This window comes from Monodelphis domestica, chromosome 5 (assembly GCF_027887165.1).
Source record: "Monodelphis domestica isolate mMonDom1 chromosome 5, mMonDom1.pri, whole genome shotgun sequence".
NCBI classification, from domain to species: domain Eukaryota; kingdom Metazoa; phylum Chordata; class Mammalia; order Didelphimorphia; family Didelphidae; genus Monodelphis; species Monodelphis domestica.
Window position 1 is genome coordinate 198,879,454 of NC_077231.1, and position 23,102 is coordinate 198,902,555.

The window sequence follows — 23,102 nt, forward strand, 5'->3', positions numbered from 1 at the left end:
AAAGAATTCAGATAGAAACATTTTTTTCTTTAATATTGACTACAATACTTTTTTGTTATACTCAAAAAACTGAAAATGAACCATTGAATGACATCAAAGATCAATTGAAGAATGGAATGATTGTGATTGGTTCCAGTAGAGAGAACCCCATAGTGTTAATATTACAGATCATTTAAAGCATTTAAATCATTAAAATTTGGCATTCTGTTTTGTCCCTCGGTGTCCAAATTAAGCACCTAGGCTGCTCACTCAAAAAGATTCTGGGAAGCTTACTCTGAAATGGCAAACCACTTAAGAACAATGGGTCCAATTTTTATGCGGAAAAATCTGAATTATCAGTCAATGAAGATTTATTGGTATCCTGCTAAAAAGAATAAGACATAAGAGAAAGAATGAGAGTTTTGGGAAAGCAAGAAGGAAAAGGGCAGGAATGTAGGTGGGCAGGTGACCATAAGGCAATCTTCACTTATTTCCTAGTTTTGCCTAGAGTCCTACCTAGCAATGATATTCAAAACTGTTTTCTGGCACCTTGGCCCAGGTGCTATAGAATGCCAAATGTTTATATAAATTATTGATGAGTCAAGAAAAGCAGTGTAATATCCCTGACTACTTCAAGTTCCCTCTGCAGTAGTCAACACATTCACCAATGATATAATAATGTAACATTCTGTCACATCTGGAAACAAAATCCATTTTTCCCATTTGTTGTTCAATTTCTATTGTGTTGCTACATAAGATGAAGTTTCCTAAAAATTTAGCTACAGTGTTCTTCCACTAAAGTCCAATTCAGTCAACAAGCAAATATTGAATTCTACCTATGTGCTAGGCACTGTGCTAAGCAGTATAGATACAAAGATAGGCAAAGGTGGGGGGAAACTAGGTGGCACCTAGGTGGCTCAGTGGATAGAGAACTAAGCCTAGAGGTGGGAGGACCTGGGTTCAAATCAGACCTCAGACACTTCCAAACTATGTGAACCTGGGCAAGTCACTTAACCCCCAATGCCCTTATATAGTATGTGTGTGTGTGTGAGAGAGAGTGTGAGAGAGAGTACACATGCACACACACACACACACTATATATATATATATATATATATATATATATATATATATATATATATATATATATAATTGATTCTAAGATGGAAAGATGAGTTATTTTTTAAAGAAAGGCAAAAACATGATCTGTATCATCAATGAGCTTACCTTCTAATGGGAAAGACAATAAGCCACCAAAAAAATGTGCCTATCAGATGCAATGTGCATGATGGGGGTGCAGATGTGTGTACATAAGCAATAGAAGGTAATCTTAAATGAATGGCTCTGGAGGGGAGGTAAAGGATGGAGAAAAGAGAAGGATGAGGAAAAGCGTCTGACAGGAGGTATGATTTGAGCCATTTTAAAAGAAGACAGTGAAGCCAGGAGACAGAACTAGGTAAGGAAGGAAAGTATTCTTCCAGGCATGGGGGATAGCCTGTGAAAAGGCAGTCAGGAAACCCAGTGCTGTGTGTGAGGAACAAGAAGGACTTTGCTACTTAATTATAGAGTATGTAGAAAAGAGTAAAGAGTAGGAAGAATGGAATGATGGAAACAACTTGTAAAGGGCTTCACAATACAAAGAGAAGATTTTATATTTGATCCTGAAAGGAACAGAGAGCCCCAGGAGTTCACTGCAATTTGGGATAATATGGTCACATCCATACTTTAGAAAAATGGCATTTTGGTAGTTGAGTGGTGGATGGATTGGAAAGGGGAGAGACTTGAGACAGGGAGACCAATTGGAAGGTTATTGCAATAATTCAGGTGTAAAATGAGGTCCTACATCAGAGTTTGTGAATAGAGGAAACGGGGCACATCTGAGTGATTTTGTTAAAAGAGAAACTACAAGATTTGACAACAATTTAGACATATGGAGTTAGTGCCATTCAGAAGTTAGTAAACTTGGAGGCAGCTGTGTAGCTCAGTGGATGGAGAGCCAGACCTAGAGATTGGAGGTCCTGGGTTCAAATCTGGCCTCAGACACTTCCCAGATGTGTGACCCTGGGCAAGTAACTCCCATTGCCTAGCCCTTAATACTCTTCTTGGTTCCAAGATGGAAGGTAAGGGTTAAAAAAAAAAAAAGAAGTTAGTAAACTTTTGTCATGGAGTCTGATTCTTGACAGTGTCAGGTAGACTTGAAATTGAATTCTGCCCTCAGACACCACTCATACACTAGCTATGCGATCCTAGGCAAGTCACTTAACTTCTGTTTGCCTCAATTTCCCCATCTGCAAAATGGAGATAATAATAGCATATAACCTCCTGGGATTGTTTTAAGGACCACATACATAATGTTTGCAAAGCACTTTGCAAATCCTAAAACCCTATGTAAAGGCTAGCAATTGTGATGATAATGGTGGTGGTGGTGGTGCAGGCCAAAGAAAATATCCCTCATTTTAGAGAATCATATATTTAAAGATGGATGGAACTAGAATTTAGAGCTGGAATCTATTACTAGCAGGAAAAGGTTTCAAGCATGAACCTGTCAATGAACTTTGTGGCTATAATCCAAGAGTCAACCTACTTAGAGAAGATTTACCAGACGGTTGACCATAACCAGAAGGTGATGAATTTTTGTCCAAATCTACTCATAAAAAGTTGGTAAGTTTATAATCTAAAGTGATAGCACAAGTACTTATGCTGACACAATTGTGGATCTTTTATACCATCAAAGTAAATCTACATGGTTTTACAAGCCTCTACTTTTCTTCTTTTTGTTAAATGCCAGTCCCAACTCATAGTTACCTAATTAGAAGGATGTTACTAAGCCACAAATATGTAAGTAAGAGAACAGGGCATAAGAAACCTTTGAAATTATACTCTGTTTCATCAGGTTCCACAATAATTGTTTTTTTTTTAAATCATATAGACTTTCTTTGACTCATTTTAAAGCTTCTTTAGCATCAATGCACCTGCAGCTCTAATTTGCAAATTTTCAAACACATCTTTGAAGCTATTCTTACCAATTACATGGTGTTAATATTAATTAAATATTGTTTGCAACTTGAAATGTGGCGTTATCAATGGAGCTCAGCTGTATAAATATAAAAGTGAAACTTCCAATTGAATTTAAATGTTTTCCCTTTGCGATAGTGTTTTAGAACATTAATGCTTTTTAAAATTGATTTTGCCAGCTTGAATCCATTCTTCTAAAGCAATGAACATCTAAGGGAAAAAGGCTGCATTTTATGTATTCTTCTCTTTCTTTCATTGAAAATATTTTGTTTTAATCTTAAAGTGCATCCATTTTGGTGAATAGAAACTCAGGTCTCATTTACAAACCAAGAGGAAAAAATAGCTTTCCATCAAAGGTATATGGAGATAAAGGCAAGCAATGTTAGAAAAATATGATCAGTGAATGCTTTTCAGCTGAAAAGGAGAAATGATGTTCTTTTTACCCCACTAGTTCTAGAAAGCAAAAATAAATCACATTCTGATCATCGAATACAATATTGACAGATTTCAAGCATTTTGTATGCAAAAATATATTAATTTCATGAATTTTTTCATTAACACTACAAAAGGCTTAAAGTCAATATATTGCCTTATGCATAGTAGGCACATAATTCATTAATTTCTGGAAGTTTCCATCAGCAGATAATCAGTAGCTTACTGGATTTGCAAAGAAATAAAAGCTTCATGTTTATGACCATGCATAGTAGGAAACTTGACAGGAGTGGTTCCTTTCTGTCCTCAAAAACCTGAAATGTCTTTTCTGACAATTTGCAAGCCTGTCATCTCTCATAACTCATTCATGAAGTTGATTACTGCATAGAGGAGCTACAGAGACATACTTTAAAATGCCCATAAAAAGACAGTGTATTTTTATATCTGTCGTTTACCAGCATTAGCCCACTTCTCCCTCACCAGGAGAGATACTGATGTCATTTACTATCTTTCTTTTCCTTTGAGAAATAGTAGAGTTCATATGTTCAAATGCATACTGACCAAGAACCCTAAAGGTTCAATATTAGAACCTCAGCTACAAATTCTATGGCTTTTAGCTACAAGTTGGGTATCCACATTATTTGACATCTTCATTGCATCATAAATGAAATAGCATGGAAAGAAAAAAAAAAGTGAAACACAACCACACATACATAAAGAAACAGAACAATGGTCCTTGGCATTTGGCACATCATAAACAGGGTGACAGATTGCAGTCTTGACAACCAAAATCCAACGTAACTATTTCATTCCTTCATTTCTAATAGAGACCAAAAGGAATGTGAGAATAAAATCAGTCACCAAAGATACTCTGGCTTTCATAGGATCACAGATTTGAGCTGGAAACCAGGTTTGACCATTCTTATTTTACAGATGAGGAACTGAGTCTGAGAGAGATAATGTGACTTGCCCAAAGTCTGAGACAGGGTTCAAAGTCAGGGATTCTTGACTCCAAGACCAATCCTCTAACCACTGTGCCATCTAGTAGGACATTTTTCAGGTGCTATGAAAAGAGATATTTTCTTAAATTACTTAATAATACTGTAGGGATATGTGGCTGTTAAGTACATGATAGCATTTTGTCATCCAATGAAATCCCATGGTGAAGAGTTCACTTACATCAAAACCAGCTACTAAAAAACTGAGGAAATGTTGGAGGGGCTGTGGCAAAACTGAGGCACAAATGCATTGCTGGTGGAGTTGTGCATTGATTCAACCATCCTGGAAGGCAATTTGGAACTATGCCCCAGGGACTTTAAAAGACTGACTGTCCTTTGATCCAGCCATAGTACTGCTGGGTTTATACCCCAAAGAGATAATAAGGAAAAATACAAGTACAAGAATATTTACAGATCCTACTGTAATGACCTAAAATTAATGACCTACATTTAGAATGACCTAAAAAAAGATTTTTAATACCATTAGCACCTCCATGGCATGATGAGAGAGAGAGAAAATCCCCTTTGTTTTATTTTTTAAACTTTTATCTTCCGTCTTAGAATCAATCCTGTGTATTTGTTCCAAGGCAGAAGAGTGGTAAGGGCTAGGCAATGGGAGTTAAGTGACTTGCCTGGGGTCACATAGCTAGGAAATGACTGAGGCCAGACTTGAACCAAGGACCTCCCATCTCTAGGCCTGGCTCTCAATCTACTGAGCCATCCAGCTTTCCTCAAAATGTTCTTTGTTAAAGAAAAGTATATTAACAGCAAATGCCATTTGTTCAAAGTCCCATTCCTAAAGAAGTGATTCTGTCAACATGACGCAGGAAGATAGGATATTCTCCATCCCCCTGGGTGGTCCTTGATTTCTAGTAATCCTTAGCAAAAAGTGAACCTGTGTATCAAGGAAAAAGAGAACGAGAGTCCATTAGACAAGTGAGCCAATGGACTAGGAGTGATCTTGAGATAATGAACTATCAGGGGCCATTAGGGTCATCTACTCAAATCTTCATATTTAAAGAAATCAACTCCCAAAATGTTTTGAGAACTATAAGGGACAATCTAAATCAACTTCTCTGTTTGCACCTGAGAAAACTGAGATGTTAAGTGACATGCAGATTGTTATTTGGGCAGTCAGTGGCATAATTGACATTTGAACTCAGATCTCTGACTCCCAATCCCACATTCCTCCCATAATTCCATAGCACCAAACTGTAAAGGAACTGTTGGTGCCTTGAGATAATATTTTTAAAAATCATAATAGTAAAAGAATTTATCATGTAACTTTTCTCTTTTGCCTTCTTCTTTGGAAAAGTCTAGTTTAAAGAACAATAATCACTGATAACATCAAAAGTCATGATAACTGGTGATCCACTATTGACCAAATCCTAAACTTTACTTTCCAGTTATAAAATTAATATTTTCAGCACCAAATCATAGATTTTTCTACAAAGCAAAATTTCTAATCAAACTGAGGAAGTAATTTCTCACTAAATGGGTTTTCTTTTCCACATCACTTAATTATGATATCTAAATTCATCAGGGACAAATGGTAGGAAGTCTCAATTTACTTCCAAATTTCTTGACAATCAGCATTGATAAACAGAGAAAAGACAGAGGATCAGATAGTACATAGAGTTTAGGCAAAAAATAATAATAATTGTCAAGGTCTCCTAAAACACTGAATCTGAATAGTCCTTTCTCAAAGTCAGTATGCAAAGGATTTTACAGATGCATTGACATAGTGACATCAGTTGTTGTAATAAGAGCATCATTTATTACAGTTATAGCATTTTTATTAGCCAGTAGATAATTTCAAAATGGGTTAAGTTGCAACCCTTTGCCATGTCTGTAATTATCATTGTCACATAAAGGTTTAATTTTTAGCTATTTTTGTTCTAGATAGCATCTTTGTTATTAAAATGAAAGATGTTTGCAAGATCTAATGTATTCCACAGCATATTGTAGTGTGGTACTAATTTGGCCTTTTCAATCTCCTGCATTTCAACTAACCATCCATCCCTCCTCTTCACCACAGATTAGTGAGGGAGTATTGAAATAGAATGGACAGCCAATCATGCCATAGAATTCTGAAAGGTTCAACATGGAAAGAAAGTAATGATTTAATCAATCCTCGTATGGGGCACTAAAATGATTTTCCCTCACTCTTATGAGGAACATGGCAGTAGCAATAATTAAAGCCACAACCGGAATACTTCCATGTGACAGGTATTGCCTGAGTAGGGAAATGCTGCCCAAAACGAAAACCAAAGAATCCCATTGTGTAATTAGAATTTTGTACCCCTGGACTTCATTTCCCAGAATTTATCTTTTGTCCCCACGCTACATCCTTATGTTTTGTAGATAAAGTTTCTGTAACTCCATCCCCTCACTCTCTTCTCCTGCTTTTGCGGTCTGAGAAATTGCTCTTTACTCAGGCCATTACTTTCCTCTACTTCAAGTGATTATTAATAAATCTTATAAACTACAACACTTGGAGTTATTGTATATTAATTTTAATCTTACGCCATGGTACTTAAAAAACCCCACTCTAACCAAGCATCCTGACCACCATTTCTCAACAGATTCAATAACTAGAAAGTTGTACTCTTTACAGAAAAGCATTACATCTCTGTTTTGCAATTATTTATTTATTTTGGGTAGGGTGGAAATGTCACTGAATATAATCACAAGAATTGAGCTAATTATCTTCTTAAAAAATGGACCCCAGGGGCAGCTGGGTGATTCAGTGGATCAAGAGCCAGGAATGGAGACAGGAGGGCCTGGGTTCAAATATGACCTCAGGCACTTCCTAGCTGTGCGGTTCTGGGCAATTCATTTAACCCCAACTTCCCAGCCCTTACTGTTCTTCTGCCTTGGAACTAATACTTAGAAGCAATTCTAAGAGAGAAGGTAAAGATTTTTTTTAAATGGACCCCATTTGTTTTCTTTTTTTTCTGAGTATTTGTAAGGAATTCACCAGTTCTGTGTGCAAAAACTGGAGTTGTCCTGGGAGTAGATATTTTCTCTAAGGCATATCTGGATCTTTACTTCAACAGTTGGGAAAACTGTTTACACTGTGAGGAGAAGCAAAACATTATGAGGACATAAGGCAATGTGTAGGCATGTGTTAGGTATGAATGTCCTATAACATACTACCATCAAAGAATGGTGAAGGGGGACTGGCTAAAAGACTATATCATTAAAGAATGTGAATGGCTAGCATTTATAAAATGCTGTATGGCTTGCAAAGTCTTCTTGAATATTTTATGTTTGTCCATTACTATGCCACCTTAGGAGTAAGGTATTATTATTATTATCATCCCCATTTTACAGATGAGGGAAATAAGGCAGCAAGAGGATAAGTGAATTCCTTGCCCAGCATCACACAGCTATTGTCTTTTTGTCTCCAGGTCCAGTGCTCTATTCACTGCAACAGCTTGAGATGTGAAGCTGGAAAAGGATGTATACCAATCAGGGAGTGAGAATGGATATTCATAGGGTGGCTTATGCACTCTAGTTATAGCCATGAAATATTGAATGATCCAGAAAAGCATTCCTAGAAAACCATATTGAAAATTCATGGGAAGACACGAACAGAAGTTTTAAGTATGAGGAAGCAAGACATGGAATCTACCCTTCTGGATGGAGTATCCACACTGATGAGATCATAGACCTACTGAAATAAGTGCATTCTAACAATAGCATAATATAGAATTGATCTGTCCAGAGGACCTTGAACCTAACTGGGTCTATACTCGCTGCCAAGTTAAGCAGTTGATCCATCCAATCTAAATGGTCAAACCATTCGAGCCTCTAGTCAAAGTCTAGTGCCTTGCATTTTGAACCACCTATATACCACCGAAAACAAAGAATTCTGACATGAAATATAGTAGCCGGTCACGTAGGTATGGATATATGTGTGCTATACATACACAGATAAATATATACATATTAAATACATATACTTTATTTCCAGAGCTGGGATTTCCCCACTATGGAGCATTCCTGGTAACATGCTTCCTCTTCCTTTTGGGTGACATCTGCTCTGTGACCCACAGTAAACAACTTTCTGGGATACAGACAATATGCTTTAAAAGCAAGACTCGAAGTCAGATCTCCCTAGCTCTGAGGTCAGCTCTCTATCCATAGTATCTCTCATTACAGATGTTGGTAATCATCATGCTGATTTTACTAAAAGAAAGAACCCAAATGGTTCCCTGTAAAAGATTCTATTTCTCCTAAGCAAACAGTATATTCCCTATCAATAGAACTAAGACTATTATTTTGGCTGTCTCCCTGTATTTGAACGCAAACAATCTATAGCAATATTATATTTTCTTCTGGAGTTAAAATATACAAGGAAGGCACTGGTAACCTGTGAAAAATTAGTAAAGGAAACATCCCTAAGAAGGAAAAGTCTATTCAATCCACCTGAACTTTTTTTTTTTTTGCTTGAAATCCGAAATCTCTTACTTCTGAAAAGTAATCTATTCTTATTATTTCCCATGAAATTTTACTCTTCTGCCCAGGATCACACAATTGGAAAGAGTCTGAGGCCAGATTTGAACCCAGGTCCTCCCAAATCCAGGCCTGGTATTTTTATTCCACAATGTTATCTAGCTGCCCCTGCAGTACAGGAAAGTTGAGAGAGTTTAAAAAAAAAATTTTAACAAATGGAGGGAAAGAATAAGCATTTACATTCTATGCACATACTATGTGCCAGGCATTGGGCTAATCACTTTACAAATACAAATATCTCCTTTGATCCTCACAACAACCCTGTAAGGAGAAGTGTTAGAATTATCCCCATTTTACCATTAAGGAACCTGAAATAGAGGTTCAGTGACTTGCATAGAGACATGCAGTTAGTAAATGTCTGAGATTAGATTTGAACTCAGGACTTCCTGATTCCAGGTCCAATGGCTCTATGCACTATGCCACTAGCTTCTTCTCATGGGACATACACTGAACCATCTATTTTCCATCATGTTTTCCTTCTCATAATTATGGCCATGAATTTGGGAGATTGCCATTGAGTAATAAGTATAATCTACAGTCATGCAAGAGAATAAAAGTTACTAAACCTTTTGGGCATGAGAAGTCACAACCTCAATGCTCCTATCCACTGATGGCCCATTGCATTCTGTTCTAGAACAAGGATAGGAACACATGGCAAGAATGAAAGTGGCATGGCAAATGGGTAGCACAGTATAATGGAGAGCCATAGTGAAGTCAGATGAATCTGGTTCAAATCTGGCCGCAGGCACTTCCTAGCTATGTGACCCTGGTCAAGTCCCTTAACCTCAACTGCCTAGCCCTTACTGCTCTTCTGCCTGGATTGATCAATTATAAAATAGACGGTAAAAGTTTTTGAAAAACGAAAGTGGGAAAAATGTCTATAAGGACAAAACTATTTGATAATGATATCAGTGAAACATGGCCTTGGGGACCATTACAGCATTACTCTTTAATAAGATTACAAGTTTGATCCTGCCACCAGTGTATGTTGAATGCCACTGTGTGCATTTTTTTAATTTAATGACTTGCAAATGTAAACCTCCTTCTCCAACAATCAAGTAGCATGTCATTTATTCAAATTCACGGTGGCTCCAGTGCATAGGAGAACTCCCTCATCAAACAAGACAACTTTTTTAAATGTTTGCCTGAGCCAAGAGCTCGTTCCCAAATTAGTAGCAAAGTGTCACCTTGACAGACCTATGGACATACAAGAAAATCATTCATAATGTGCTCAGCCTCCCTCAAGACCAGACAGTCTGGGTCATCTATCTGCAAGGGCTCTAATTATTCCACATGGCCCAGACAGCACTTGGTAATGCTCAGTCTTAAGCAACCTGTCGACAGGAAATACAAAAACCTGATCAATGCCCACTTACCAATTTCCCTGGAGATCTGAGTAAATGCTTCCACACCACTCTCACCGTAGTTCCCCTCAGAAGCCAGTGTTGACACATAATTCCATCCAAGAGCTGTCACAATATCGACCATGGCTTGGGCTTGATAGGAGTCAGGTGGAACCACTCGGGAGAAAAAGTCATACCGGGTGTTATCACTGAGCTCTGGAGCTGTCGATGCATAGCTGATTTGAGGTATCTGCAAAGGAAATGACAGGTCATTTTAACCCAAGTCAACTGTCAAATTGGTACACATTTATTAAGCTTTCATTTCAAGTCAGTTCAGTCATATTTGCTATTATCCATGGTGCCAAGCAACATCCTAGTCACTGAGTGTACAACATAAGGCATAGTCTCTGACCTCGGGAAGATTACAATTTAAGAAGGGAATGCACACAAAAAAGTATGACCAACAAGAATATAAAATAAGGACAAAGGAAAGAACCACAAAAACAACACAAATCTGAAGGGGTTGAAAGAACATTGACTCTGGAATCAGAGAACCTAGGTTCAAATCCCACCTCACTAGATTCCACTGGGAAGGTCCCAATCTCCCTGGACAGTTAGACAATTTTTTTTCTTTGCCTCCTGACTACCTAGCACTGTGCCTTTCACATAATAGTCACTTAACAAAATCAATAATAATAATAATAATAATAATAATAGCTAGTATTTAAGGTTTTTCTTGTATATGACTCAAATTCAAAATGCTAAAAATAGAACTCATCACCTTTTCAAAAACAACAACAACAACAAAAACTGCCCCTCTTCTGAATGGCCTTCCTACTGTCAGTGGTACCTAAGCATGCCCAGACACCCAAGTTTGTGAGCGTGGTGTCATCCTCACACCCTTGCTCAGTCTCATATCCACTCTGTTGCCAACTCTTGTCCCTTCTTCCTTCAGAACATCCCTCCTATATGTCCTTTTCCATCCACTAACACAGCTGGCACCATGACGAGCCAGGGCTATTGTTCTAGCCAGCTGGCTAGTGTCCCTCCTCCTTTCTCTACCTACTGCAATCTATTCTTCACTTGGCTGTCAAAGTGATCTTCTTGTTCCACTGGACTGACCTTACCACCCTCTACTCAATTAATTCCAGTGATTCCCCATCACCTCTAAGATCCAAGCTCTTTATAACCTAGATCCATCCTACTTTCCATATAGCCTATGATTCAGAGACTGGCCTTCTTGTTGTTCTTCAAACATAATACTCTATCTACTGATTCAGTGCTTTTTCACTGTTTATCCTCAATACATGGAATTTTCTCCCTCCTCATTTCTTCTCCCTGACTTCCTTTAAGACTCAGCTCAAATCTCCTGGTGCCCCTTCTTCCCTTTTTCCCCTTGCAGTTACTAAGGCCCTTCTTCTGAAATTAACTTCCATTTATACAAGACAGAAACAGAGGTAGAGAGAAGCAGAGAGACAGACAAAAACAGCAGAGAAAGATACAGATCAACCAGAGAGAGAAAAAGAGAAAGATGGAGGGAGAAGAAGAGAAAGAGAGAGAGGGAAGGAGGAAGGGAGTGAGGAAGGGAGAGAGAAGTAGAGACAGAATCAGAGGGAGGAGACAATACATACATAATGCATAAATGCATGTATATAAAAATACACATATACACATCCAAATCTTTTGTATTTAATTGTTAGCATGTTGTCTCAACACTGAAGAGCTCCTTGAAGGAGCAGCTTATGTTTTTGCCTGTTTGCCTCTCGAGTACTTAGTACAATGTCTGACCCTCAGTATGCATTTAATTAATGCCTGCTGACTGGTAGACACTATATGAAATTTCAGGCCATCACTTATTCTCTAATGTAAGACAACAAATTTCAACAAAATCAACCTTAAAAAATAGAATACAGATCTTTGTCGTTAGGGGTGTGGGAGCAGAGAAGGACTACTTTCATAAGAGACCCAGACAGATTTCCACAACCAGTCTTGCTGAGTAGTTTTCCTGCTCAAAATTTTCTGGACATATTGGCCTACTTGCTGTCCCTAATACACAGCACAATCCATCTCTCAGCTCTGTGCCTTTTTTGCTAGCTATCCTGGACACCTGCAATATACTCTGTCTGTCTCCTCACTTCCCACTGTTGGAATCTCTTGTTTCCCCAATTAGCTTTTGTTAATTTTATATACACTTTTATATGTATATGCTATTTCTGCCAGTAAAATATAAGCTTTTTGTGGGCAGAGACTGTCTACTAGCACATGCCCTGGCACCTGGAAGTTACTTAATAAATATTTGTTGATTGATAGAATTTGATATCAAATATATAGCCAGAGATCCCATGAACTAAATCATATGAACCAACCGTACTGAAGAATAAACTTTTGTGATATTGCACTTTTAAAAAGCTAGAAGAAAAGGTAACTAAGGAACATGGGATAAACAACAAAGTTTAAACAAAGCCAACTGAACATCCAAAGACCTGAGCTCTAATTACAGAGCTCATACAAACCAGCTCTGTGACCTCTTCACTTCCCATAGGTGACACTGTGAACAAAATGGTGGCTTTAAGTCATGAAGACATGTTTAAATCATACAAGTGATATCCTCTTAGCATTCCAACTAGGAGACCCTTCACAAGGAAATTAATTGCTTGGCCTCAGTTTCTTTATCTGCAAAATAAGGAAGTGATTTTGATGTCTATTAAAGTCATTTCTAGCCCTAATTTATAATCATATGATCTCTTCTGGAGATTTAAACAATTAATAATCTTTTAGGTATCTTCTAGTGCTAACATTCCATAATTGCAAAAATCAGGACTTCCCTATCCAACCCTAGAAAATGAGCAGACTGTATTGTTCCCATCATACCTCTTTCATAGATACTTATAAAGGTATATGTTGCCTCTGATCCCTTTCCATTCTACCACAGCCATCCCCAGGCACACCTTCCCCAAAACAACCGTTTTCCTTTTGTCTTTGTGTAAGAGCATTTCTTTAAGACTTCAACAAATTTTCAAGGCAAAAAGACAGAATACATGTTTAAAAACCCAAGTAGGTGGAGTCGTCTCATATCACCATTTCTGCAGCACAAACATTCTCTGGTTCTCTCTAGATGCCCAATAGTATCTTCATCTTCACAGAGTCCAGTAACAAGACAGTGTGGACAGCCCCCACTCTGCCCATAATAATGAGCCACCCCTTTCAAAAAATGAGCAAAAGTGTGAAAATTGAGTGTTTGAAACCAAAGCTAATTATCCCAAATTACTACCTTCAGTCAGTCACATTCGAGGCTGTTTAATTAGCAGCTGGCATCATCAGTTTAAGATTAATTAAACAGGTGTAAAGAGGACAGAAAATAAAAATGCAGGTAGATGAAGAATGTTGAACTAATGAGGTAGTGGTCTTTTCTCCAAAAGTCTACATTAACTCCAAGAAATGTAAACCAAGGAATTTGGTTTGAATTTTTAATATTCAGTTTCTAATACATTGTACCCTTTGATAATCTAATTCAAAACACACTCCTGGTTTTTTAAATAGTTCATTAAACTAAGGTGTGTTCTAACCCTCATGATTTAAAAACTATATATCGCTTAGCAGTTGCCAAATTATCATTTTAGTATGTTTTTAAACCCAATCCCACCTTCTGAACACACATATACATCTACTCATACATACACATACATACACACACACACACATTAGCCTATTAGGAATGAAAGGATCAGAAAAAAAAGACAATGATCGTTCTTTTCTTTCTCTTCCCCTCTATAGTATTCACCAATACCACTGGAACCCTTCTCTCATTTAGGGCAGAAGAATATGGTAGAACAGAATTGTCAACTTGGAGTCCTAGAATGACAGAAGTTCAAATCCTACATCAAATCCTACCTGCCTATGACCTTCAGAAAGTCACTTAATATATTGAGCCTTAGTTTTTTCATCTATAACTTGAGGATAATAACACCTGTGATATAATCAATAATACCTATGGTATTTAACTCACCAAGTGGTGAGAAAAGGGAAGGATGTTGAATCTGGAGACAGAGGATCTGGGTTTAAATTCTGGTTTTATCATTTTATTACTTCTATGACCTTTAAATAGTCATTTAATATTTTTGCACCTCAGTTTATCTATTTGTAAAATAAGAAAGTTGAAGTAGATGGCCTTTGAAATTTCTTCTAGCTCTAAGCTATGTTAAATGAAATAATGTATCTTTAAAACAATTTGGAAACTTTACAATGCTACACAGATTTATTATTATTATCTTTGTATCTCTCTCAATGTCTAGCACAGTGTCACGGATCTATGTCTTTAATAAGTGTTCTTCTAATGTTGAAAGAAATCATCATGGCACTTAGAGTTCTAGTTCCAACCTGACCACTTACTTCTTTCATAACCATGAGTCAGTCATTTACTTTCTTTGTCCCTCAATTACTTCATTTATAAAATGGGATAAAACCTGCCTTATCTCTTTACCTGACAGTACTGATATGAAAAACAAAAGGAAAATATGTATTAAAATGATCTAGAGACTTAAATGTAAAGGATTATTACAACTATTACAATTTTCTTTTTTCCTACCTTTACCATGAAATCCCAGCATTTTGAAACACACTTAACATTTTACTTTCTTTTATTTCCCATTTTGCAGTGTTTTCATAGAAATTTTGTTTCTAGTTAACAGAGACCAGCTTTTTACTACTGTCCAAATGAAACCAAGAACTGGCATTGCTAATAAGGGGTTAGTAATAGGGTCCCCTTTTTTTGGAAACTCCTCTCCCAGCTATTTTTCAGATAATTGGCTCCATAATTTATTCAGTTTCCAAAGAGGAGGGACCTTTCAATTAATCATTTTCAGTCTGTGGAAGGATTCATGCAAAAACCATTCATTTGCCCTGAAACGATTTGTCATGATGCTGTATAAATGAGTTGCCCCCCAAAAAGGATTTTTAATTAAAATGTTTGTCTATAATTCCAGTTTTGGCAAATATATGTCCTATCTGCTCTAATCAATAGATGAAATATTTTTAATTGGCATATTTCATGCTATAGTATCACTGGTAATTTTATCTTAGGGACAAGTGATTATTCTTTTGGAATTCATGATAGAAAAGGAAAAGAAAAGGGTATAGTATAATGCCCATTCAATTTGGGGTGAGCCGATTTAAAGTATTCAAAAAAGGATATGTAGACCAGAACAAGCAAGAAGATGTAAGGAGAATGGCAAGCTTTCAAAAATGAAATTCTAAAAACACAAACAGGGGAGAGGGTGACAACAGGAAAGGAGGAGCTGTCTAAGGAGACAAATGTGAATGCACAAAGGACTGATTAAACAACGTAGACTTTTGTTTAATGATGTGCATAGACAATGAAAGCAAGTATAAATAATAGGAGATGAATACCAAAGAGTGGCATGGTCCTGTAATAGTGTCAAGTGTACTAAAGCTAAGAATGAGCTAGGTTGGTAATAAATTATGAAGACAACAACTTGGCTATTTTTTTTGGTTGTTTTGTTTTGTTATGTTAAGGGCAAGAGGACAATGGAATAAGTGATGCATTGTATCCAATAGATACAGTGCTGATGCCAGATGACAAAGAAGACAAAACTTTTCAACTTTTATTTTACCTCCATTTTCTCTGACTAGAAAAATAATTTTGGACCTGGGGATAGAATGTAAAACTGTAAGCAAAGAGTTGAAACCTAGGGGGCAGCTGGGTAGCTCAGTGGATTGAGAGCCAGACCTAGAGACGGGAGGTCCTAGGTTCAAATCTGGCCTCAGCCACTTCCTAGCTGTGTGACCCTGGGCAAGTCACTTGACCCCCATTGCCTAACCCTTACCACTCTTCTGCCTTGGAGCCAATACACAGTATTGACTCCAAGACAGAAGGTAAGGGTTTTAAAAAAAAAAAAGAGTTGAAACCTGAAGCACAGAAGGAGATGGACAATTCACAACTCCAGCAGCAATGCATTAATGTCCCAACATTGCCACATACCCTCCAACATTCATTACTTTCCTTTGCTGTCATGTTAGCCTTCTGCTAGGTGTGAGGTGGTACCTCAGAGTTCTTTTTTTATTTGTATCTCTCAAATTATAAGAAATTTAGAATACTTTTTTTCAAATGTTTATCAATAGATTTGATTTCTTTATCTGAAAATTGCCTATTCATGTCCTTTGCCCATTTATCAATTGGGGAATGGCTTGATTTTTTGTACAATTTTGTACAATTAATTTAGCTCCTTATGAATTTGACCTTTGTCAGAGGTTTTTGTTATGAAGATTATTTCCCCTATTTGTTGCTTCCCTTCTAATTTTGGTTGCATTGGTTTTGTTTGTTTCTGGGAGCCATCAAAGGCAACACTGTTTGACACAGTTACAGGTGGAAACCAGGGACTGAAAAGCAGCCCCCAGAAAGGATGGAAACATCCATTGAAACACGCCTAAGTGACTTTCCTTATTAACATCCCCTTTTTATTGGAATTGCTATGATCATTATTCTTACTTAGCCCCAGGAAAAATAGATGAAAGCAACATGCTTGCAGGGTTAATACAAATATCCCACTCTGTCCCCCCAGAATATTATGAGGAGGTCCCACTTACAAAATAAAACCTAAGGATTCTTATATACCCACTTAGATAGGATCCTCTTTTTTAGCCATAAAAACTTCTGGCAAATCAGTGCTCTGAATTCCCCAACCTATATCTGGGTCATGTTGATTTTCCCTCTGACCCTACACTGAACAACAATGTTTTGTTAACTATCTCCTCAGGCCTCACATCTTCAGGTTCTATGGAAACATGTATGTTGAGAATGAAATTGTGTGCTAAGTAGATGTGTGATCATGAGGGTATAAAGCCAAGCCTCAGCCAAGAGGGAGCAGTTTTTCCTGTGAAACTTGTGATGTGGGTTGAATAGAAAACTGTGTCCCATTCATCATTCCATCAACACCATCCCAACTCCAAGACCCCATCCCCTGTGGGAGGCTGGCCACTTTGTACAAAAACTTAATTTAGTGTAATCAAAATCATTTATTTTACATTTTGTAATTTTTTCTAATTGGTCTTAAAATCTTTCCTTTCCCAAAGATATGACAAGAATACTATTCTATATTCACCTAATTTATTTATAGTTTCCTTCTTTATATTCAAGTCATTCACCCATTCCAAGTTTATATTGGTTTAGGGTGTAAGATGTTGATCCAAACCCAATCTCACCCATACTGTCTTCCAATTTTCCCAGAAGTTTTTCTCAAATACTGGATTTTTGTCCCAAAAGCTGGGATATTTGGGTTTATGATACACTGTCTTGCTGAGGTCACTCACACCAAGTCTATTCCACTGATCATCCTTTCTGTATCTTAGCCAGTACCATATTGTTTTGATAACTACTCCTTTATAGTGTAGTTTGAAACCTGGTACTGCTAGGCTACCTTCCTTCTTTTTTTTTCATTATTTCCTGGATATCCTTGATCCTTTGATCTTCCAAAAGAACTTTGTTATAGTTTTTTTTTATAATTCAGTAAAAAGGTTTTTTTGGAAGTTCGATGGGTATGGCACAAAATAAGTAAATAAGTTTGGGGATCATTGCCATTTTTATTATGTTAGCTCATCCTACCCATGAGCAATTAATGTTTTCCCAATTATTTAGATCTAGTTTTAATTATGAGGAAAGTTTCTTGTAATTGTGTTTATATAGGCAGATAGATTCCGAAGTATTTTACATTGTCTAGCATGATTCAAATGGAATTTCTCTTTCTAATTCTTGCTGCTGGGATGTGTTGGAAATATGTAGAAATGCTGATGACTTATGTTGGGTTTATTTTGTATCCTGCAACTTTGTTAAAGTTGTTGATTATTTCTACTAGCTTTTTAGTTAATTCTCTAGGATTCTTTAAGTAGATCATCATGTCATCTGAAAAGAGTGATAGCTTGGTCTCCTCATTGCCAATCTTAATACCTTCAATTTCTTTTTCTTCTCTAATTGTTACTGCTAGTATTTCTAGTATTGTTTACACATGTGAAACAACAGAGGCGATAATGGGCATCCTTGTTTCACTCCTGATCTTATTGGGAAGGCTTCTAGTTTATCTCCATTGCAGATGATGTTTGTTGATGGTTTTAGATATATACTGCTTATTATTTTTAAGAAATGACCTTCTATTCATATACTTTCTAGTGTTTTCAAGAGGAATGAGTGTTATATTTTGTCAAAGGCTTTTTCTGCATCTATTGAGATAATCATGTGATTTTTGTTGGTTAGCTTGTTGATATGGTCAATTGTGTGGATGATTTTCCTAATATTGAACCATCCTTGCATTCCTGGTATAAATCTCATCTGATCATAATGAATGACCCTTGTGATCACTTGCTGGAATCTTTTTGCTAATACTCTAAGATTTTTGCATCTATGTTCATTAAGAAGATTGGTCTATAGTTTTCTTTTTCTGTTTTTTACCTACCTGTCTTTGGAATCAGTACCATATTTGTGTCATAAAAAGAATTTGGTAGAAGTCCTTCTTTGCTTATTCTGTCAAATAGTTTGTATAATATTGGGATTAGTTGTTCTTTGAATGTTTGATAGAATTCATTTGTGAATCCATCTGGTCCTGGGGATTTTTCTTAGGGAGTTATTTTAATGGATTGGTCAATTTATTTTTCTAATATGGGGTTATTTAGGTATTCTATTTCTTCTTCTGTTAGTCTAGGAGATTTATATTTTTGTAAATATTCATCCATGTAACCTAAATTGCCATATAATTGGGCATAATAATGTTTAATGATTGCCTTAATTTCCTCTTCATTAGAGGTGAGGTGTCCCTTTTCATTTGGTCAATTTGGTTTTCTTCTTTCCTTTTTTCAATTAGATTGACCAGTACTTTATCTATTTTATTTGTTCTTTCAAAGTACCAGCTTCTGGTCTTATTTATTAAATCAATAATTCTTTGACTTTCAATTTTATTAATTTCTTCTTTGATTTTTAGGATCTCTAATTTAGTCTTCATCTGAGGGTTTTTAATTTGTTCACTTTCTAGTTTTTTTTTTAATTTGCAAGCCCAATTCATTGACCTCTGCCATCTCTAATTTGTTAACTCAAACTCAAGGATATAAATTTCCCCCTGGGTACTGCTTTGGCTGCAACCCACAGATTTTGAAAGGATGTCTCATCATTGTCATTTTCTTCAATGAAATTATTAATTGTTTCTGTGATTTGTTCTTTAACTGATTTTGGAGAATTGTGTTATTTAATTTCCAATTAATTTTTGATTTGCTCTCCATGTACCCTTACTAATTGTTATTTTTTATTACATTTTGATCTGAAAAGGTTGCATTAATTATTTCTGCTCTTTTGCACTTGTTTGCAATGTTTTTATGCCCTAATATATGGTCAGTCTTTGTGAATGTACCATATGCTACTGAAAAGAAGGTGTATTACATTTTGTCCCTATTTATTTTTCTCACATATCTACTAATTCTAATTATCCAAGATTTCATTCACTTCTCTTACCTCTTTCTTCTTCTTTTTTTTTTTTTGGTTTGATTTATCTAGTTCTGATAGAGAAAGGTTCATGTCTTCCACTGGTGTGGTTTTTCTATCTATTTTATCCTTGAGCTCCACTAGTTTCTCCTTTAGAAATTCGGGTGCTATGCCATTTGGTGCATCATGTTGAGCACTGATATTTCCTCATTGTCTATACTGCCTTTTATCAAGATATAACTACCCTATTTTGACTAGATCTATTTTTACTTTGACTTTGTCAGATATAATGATTGAGACTCCTGCCTTCTTTTTCTCAGTTGATGCCCAATGGATTTGGCTCCATCTTCTTACTTTCACCCTATGTGTGTCTACCTTCCTTGTGTGTGTTTCTTGTAGACAACATATGGTAGGATTTTCGTTTCTAATCCACTTTTCTATTTGCTTCCATTTTATGGGTGAGTTCATTCCATTCACATTCAGAGTTGTGATTACCAGCTGTGTATTTCCCAGCAGTTTGATTTCCACTCCTAGTCCTGCCCTTTCACCTTTCACTATTTCCTTCTACACCAGTGTTTTGTTTTTAATCAGTCACCCTAATTCCCACCCTTATTTTACTTCCCTTTCTATCCCCCCTTCTTATTCCCCTCTTATTTTCTTTACAGTCTTTTTAAACTACCCCCATCCTCTCCCTCCCTTCTATTGCTCTTTGATCATCTTTATTCTTCTGATCTTTCATCTCCTTTGCTTCATTTTCAAGCTGATTAATTTTGGCTTTCAAGACACTATTTTCTATTTCCAGATGATTTATTTTGCTTTTTAAGTTCTTTTCCCAGTTGTCTTCAGCCTCTCTTAATTGTGTTTTGAATTGTATTTTGAGTTCTTCCAAAGCCTGTGTCTAATTCACTGGAGTTTCTGTGTTTTTGCTTGGTGTTCCTTGTTCTTCCTCTCTGTCATTTACTCTTTTTTCATTGCGTGGATAGAAGCTGTCAATTGTAATTTCTTTTTTTCTTTTTCTGTTGTTTACTCATATTTCCCCCCTTCTTTCCCCTGTAGTTGCCTGTAGTCTTGCTCCTCTCATTATGTGCTGGATCTGTGGGTTTGGGCTGTTCTGTCCTGAAGGGGATTCTTCTCTGTTCTGCTGTTTGATCAGATTAGTCAGCTCCTGAAAAGGAGCTGGGCTTCCTGCTCTGTTGACAAGGTTGTTGTCTGTAGTTTGTTACAGCTTTTGTCCTGGGGCTTAGTCAGCAAGGCTCTCAGATCAGTCTGTGGGGGAAGGGTGTTGGAGCTTGAGCTTCCCTACCCTCTGAAGGCTTCTTATCTGCCCTATTGATGAGATTGAGCCTGGTAAGAGGAGTTGATCTGCAAAGCTGTATGTACCCTGAGGCCAAAACCTCCAGAAGTGGGGTGGGCAAGATGGAGTGTCTTGGCTACAACGGGGCTACCTCTTCTCTGCTTCTCCTCCAGCTGACTCTACACTGCCTGTGTTCTATACCCTGAGCCTGGCACAGCTTTTACAGCAAGGTACTCCCTCTAGACTAGCACCCTTGCCCACCCAGAGCTTCTAGCAACTGCTGGAGTCTCAGTGCTATAGGTAGGGGAGGGGTCCTAGGATCTTACTTCATCCTCCTTAAACCCGCATGTTCTAGAATTCAGGCTTTTTGGGGGGACCCACTTTTTTGGTTGGTTCCAGGAAGAGGGTTCTCCACCTCTGTCCTATTGTTAGATTTGGTTTTCAGTCCCCTCAAGGCATTGTGTTTTTGATCAGTGAGAAAGGGTTTATGGAAGTCTGAGCTGTTTCTGTCTCTACACTGCCATCTTGTCTGCACCCTCTAAAGCCAGGAGATGGACAAAGCATTTATTTGTCCTCAATGAGATTCAGGCCCTAGATCTTGATGAATGACAATCTACAATACTCCAAGAACTATAGAACTTGGCTGTTGACTCATTTCAGTGAAATTTGAAGGACCAAAGTGACTGAGAAAGGCAAATGTTCTAATTTTTTCAAACAGAAGAAAAATGATATCTTCAATGTATAGGCCAGTTTGCTTGGCTTGAATCCCATTAAAATTCTAGCTTTAGTACATCTGACAATCTGATTGCAGGACCATGCCACTCTTTAATTTTCATCTCCTATTATTTTTACTTGCTTCCACCACTTTACAGATAAGGAAACTAAGGCAGACCCAAGGTTAAGTGACTTGCCTATAGTCACACAAATATTGTTTCTATTGACAGATTTGAGAGATTAGAAGACTCAAGTATTCCTGGTTCCAGGCCAGGTGGCAAGTACAAAATTTATCTTCTCTAATAAAACTATTTTTAAATTAGTATATGTATGCCACAGTATGACTGATAATTTTATCTTAGGGACAAGTGATTATTCTTTTGAAATTCATGATAGAAGCTGAGTATAGTATAATGCCCATTCAATTTAGGGTGAACAGATTTAAAATACTGAGAATAGGATGGGTAGTATAAGACAAGCAAGAAGATGTAAAGAGAATGGAAAACTCTCAAAAATTAAATTCTAAAGACATAAACTGGGGGAGAGTGACAATAGGGAAAAGGGGAGCTCTGCTCTCTGTAACACCTAAGTTGCCCCAAGTTGTTCTCCTGAATTAATAAAATCCATTTCACAAGTACTGGATGAAGAATATAGAGCTAAGTAAAAGTTTTTAAAATATGTAGAAGTTTTAGCTTGGTAAGTTAATGCAGTCTTCTATCACATGAAGAAAAGCATGATGGTGCCCAAAATGATGGAGGGGATAACTTGGTTGTATTATGCCCCATTGAGACAATGTATGGAGCTTTTAATGTTCAGTGTTGGACAATATTTTGAGATGAACACTGTCAAGCTGGAAAATATTCAGACACACTGTTAAGAGTACTAGAGACTATACTTTATAGGAATCAATTGAAAAACTGGGAAGAGGTAAGTTAGTAGGGACATGATAGCTTTCTTTATGAACTGAAGGACTGACATATGGAAGAATGATTAGACTTGGCCCCAGAGGGCTAAACAAGGATGGAAATTGCAAAGACGCACATTTCAGTTTAAGGTAAAGAAAATTTTCCTAACAATTAGTTAGTCAAAAGAGACATTGTGTCAGGAAACAATGAATTCTTCTGCATTAGAGAATTGACTTTAGGAACCTAGACATTCCCATAATCAGTATCCAAAAAAGTTTTGCTACTTTTGGTCCATTAATTATTCTCTGATCATCGTCTTATTCTGTCCAAAGAATTAGTAGTGCCAATGCAGTCCATGGTGTAATATCACATTTGACCCAGCCTACACATCACTGCCACTCATACTCACCTCAAGAATTTGTA

At 36.9% G+C, this 23,102-nt stretch overlaps 1 protein-coding gene across 2 annotated transcripts in view; it reads right to left on the reverse strand.

The window, feature by feature from the left end:
• The window catches only part of GRM8 (glutamate metabotropic receptor 8), a 1,023,203-nt gene that overhangs the window by 807,502 nt on the left and 192,599 nt on the right, over positions 1-23,102 (reverse strand). For both annotated transcript variants that reach the window (XM_001365949.4, XM_056799656.1), the window contains exon 3: positions 10,322-10,538. In XM_001365949.4, the coding sequence (XP_001365986.1) occupies positions 10,322-10,538 (217 nt within the window). The remainder of the gene's footprint in view (positions 1-10,321; positions 10,539-23,102) is intronic.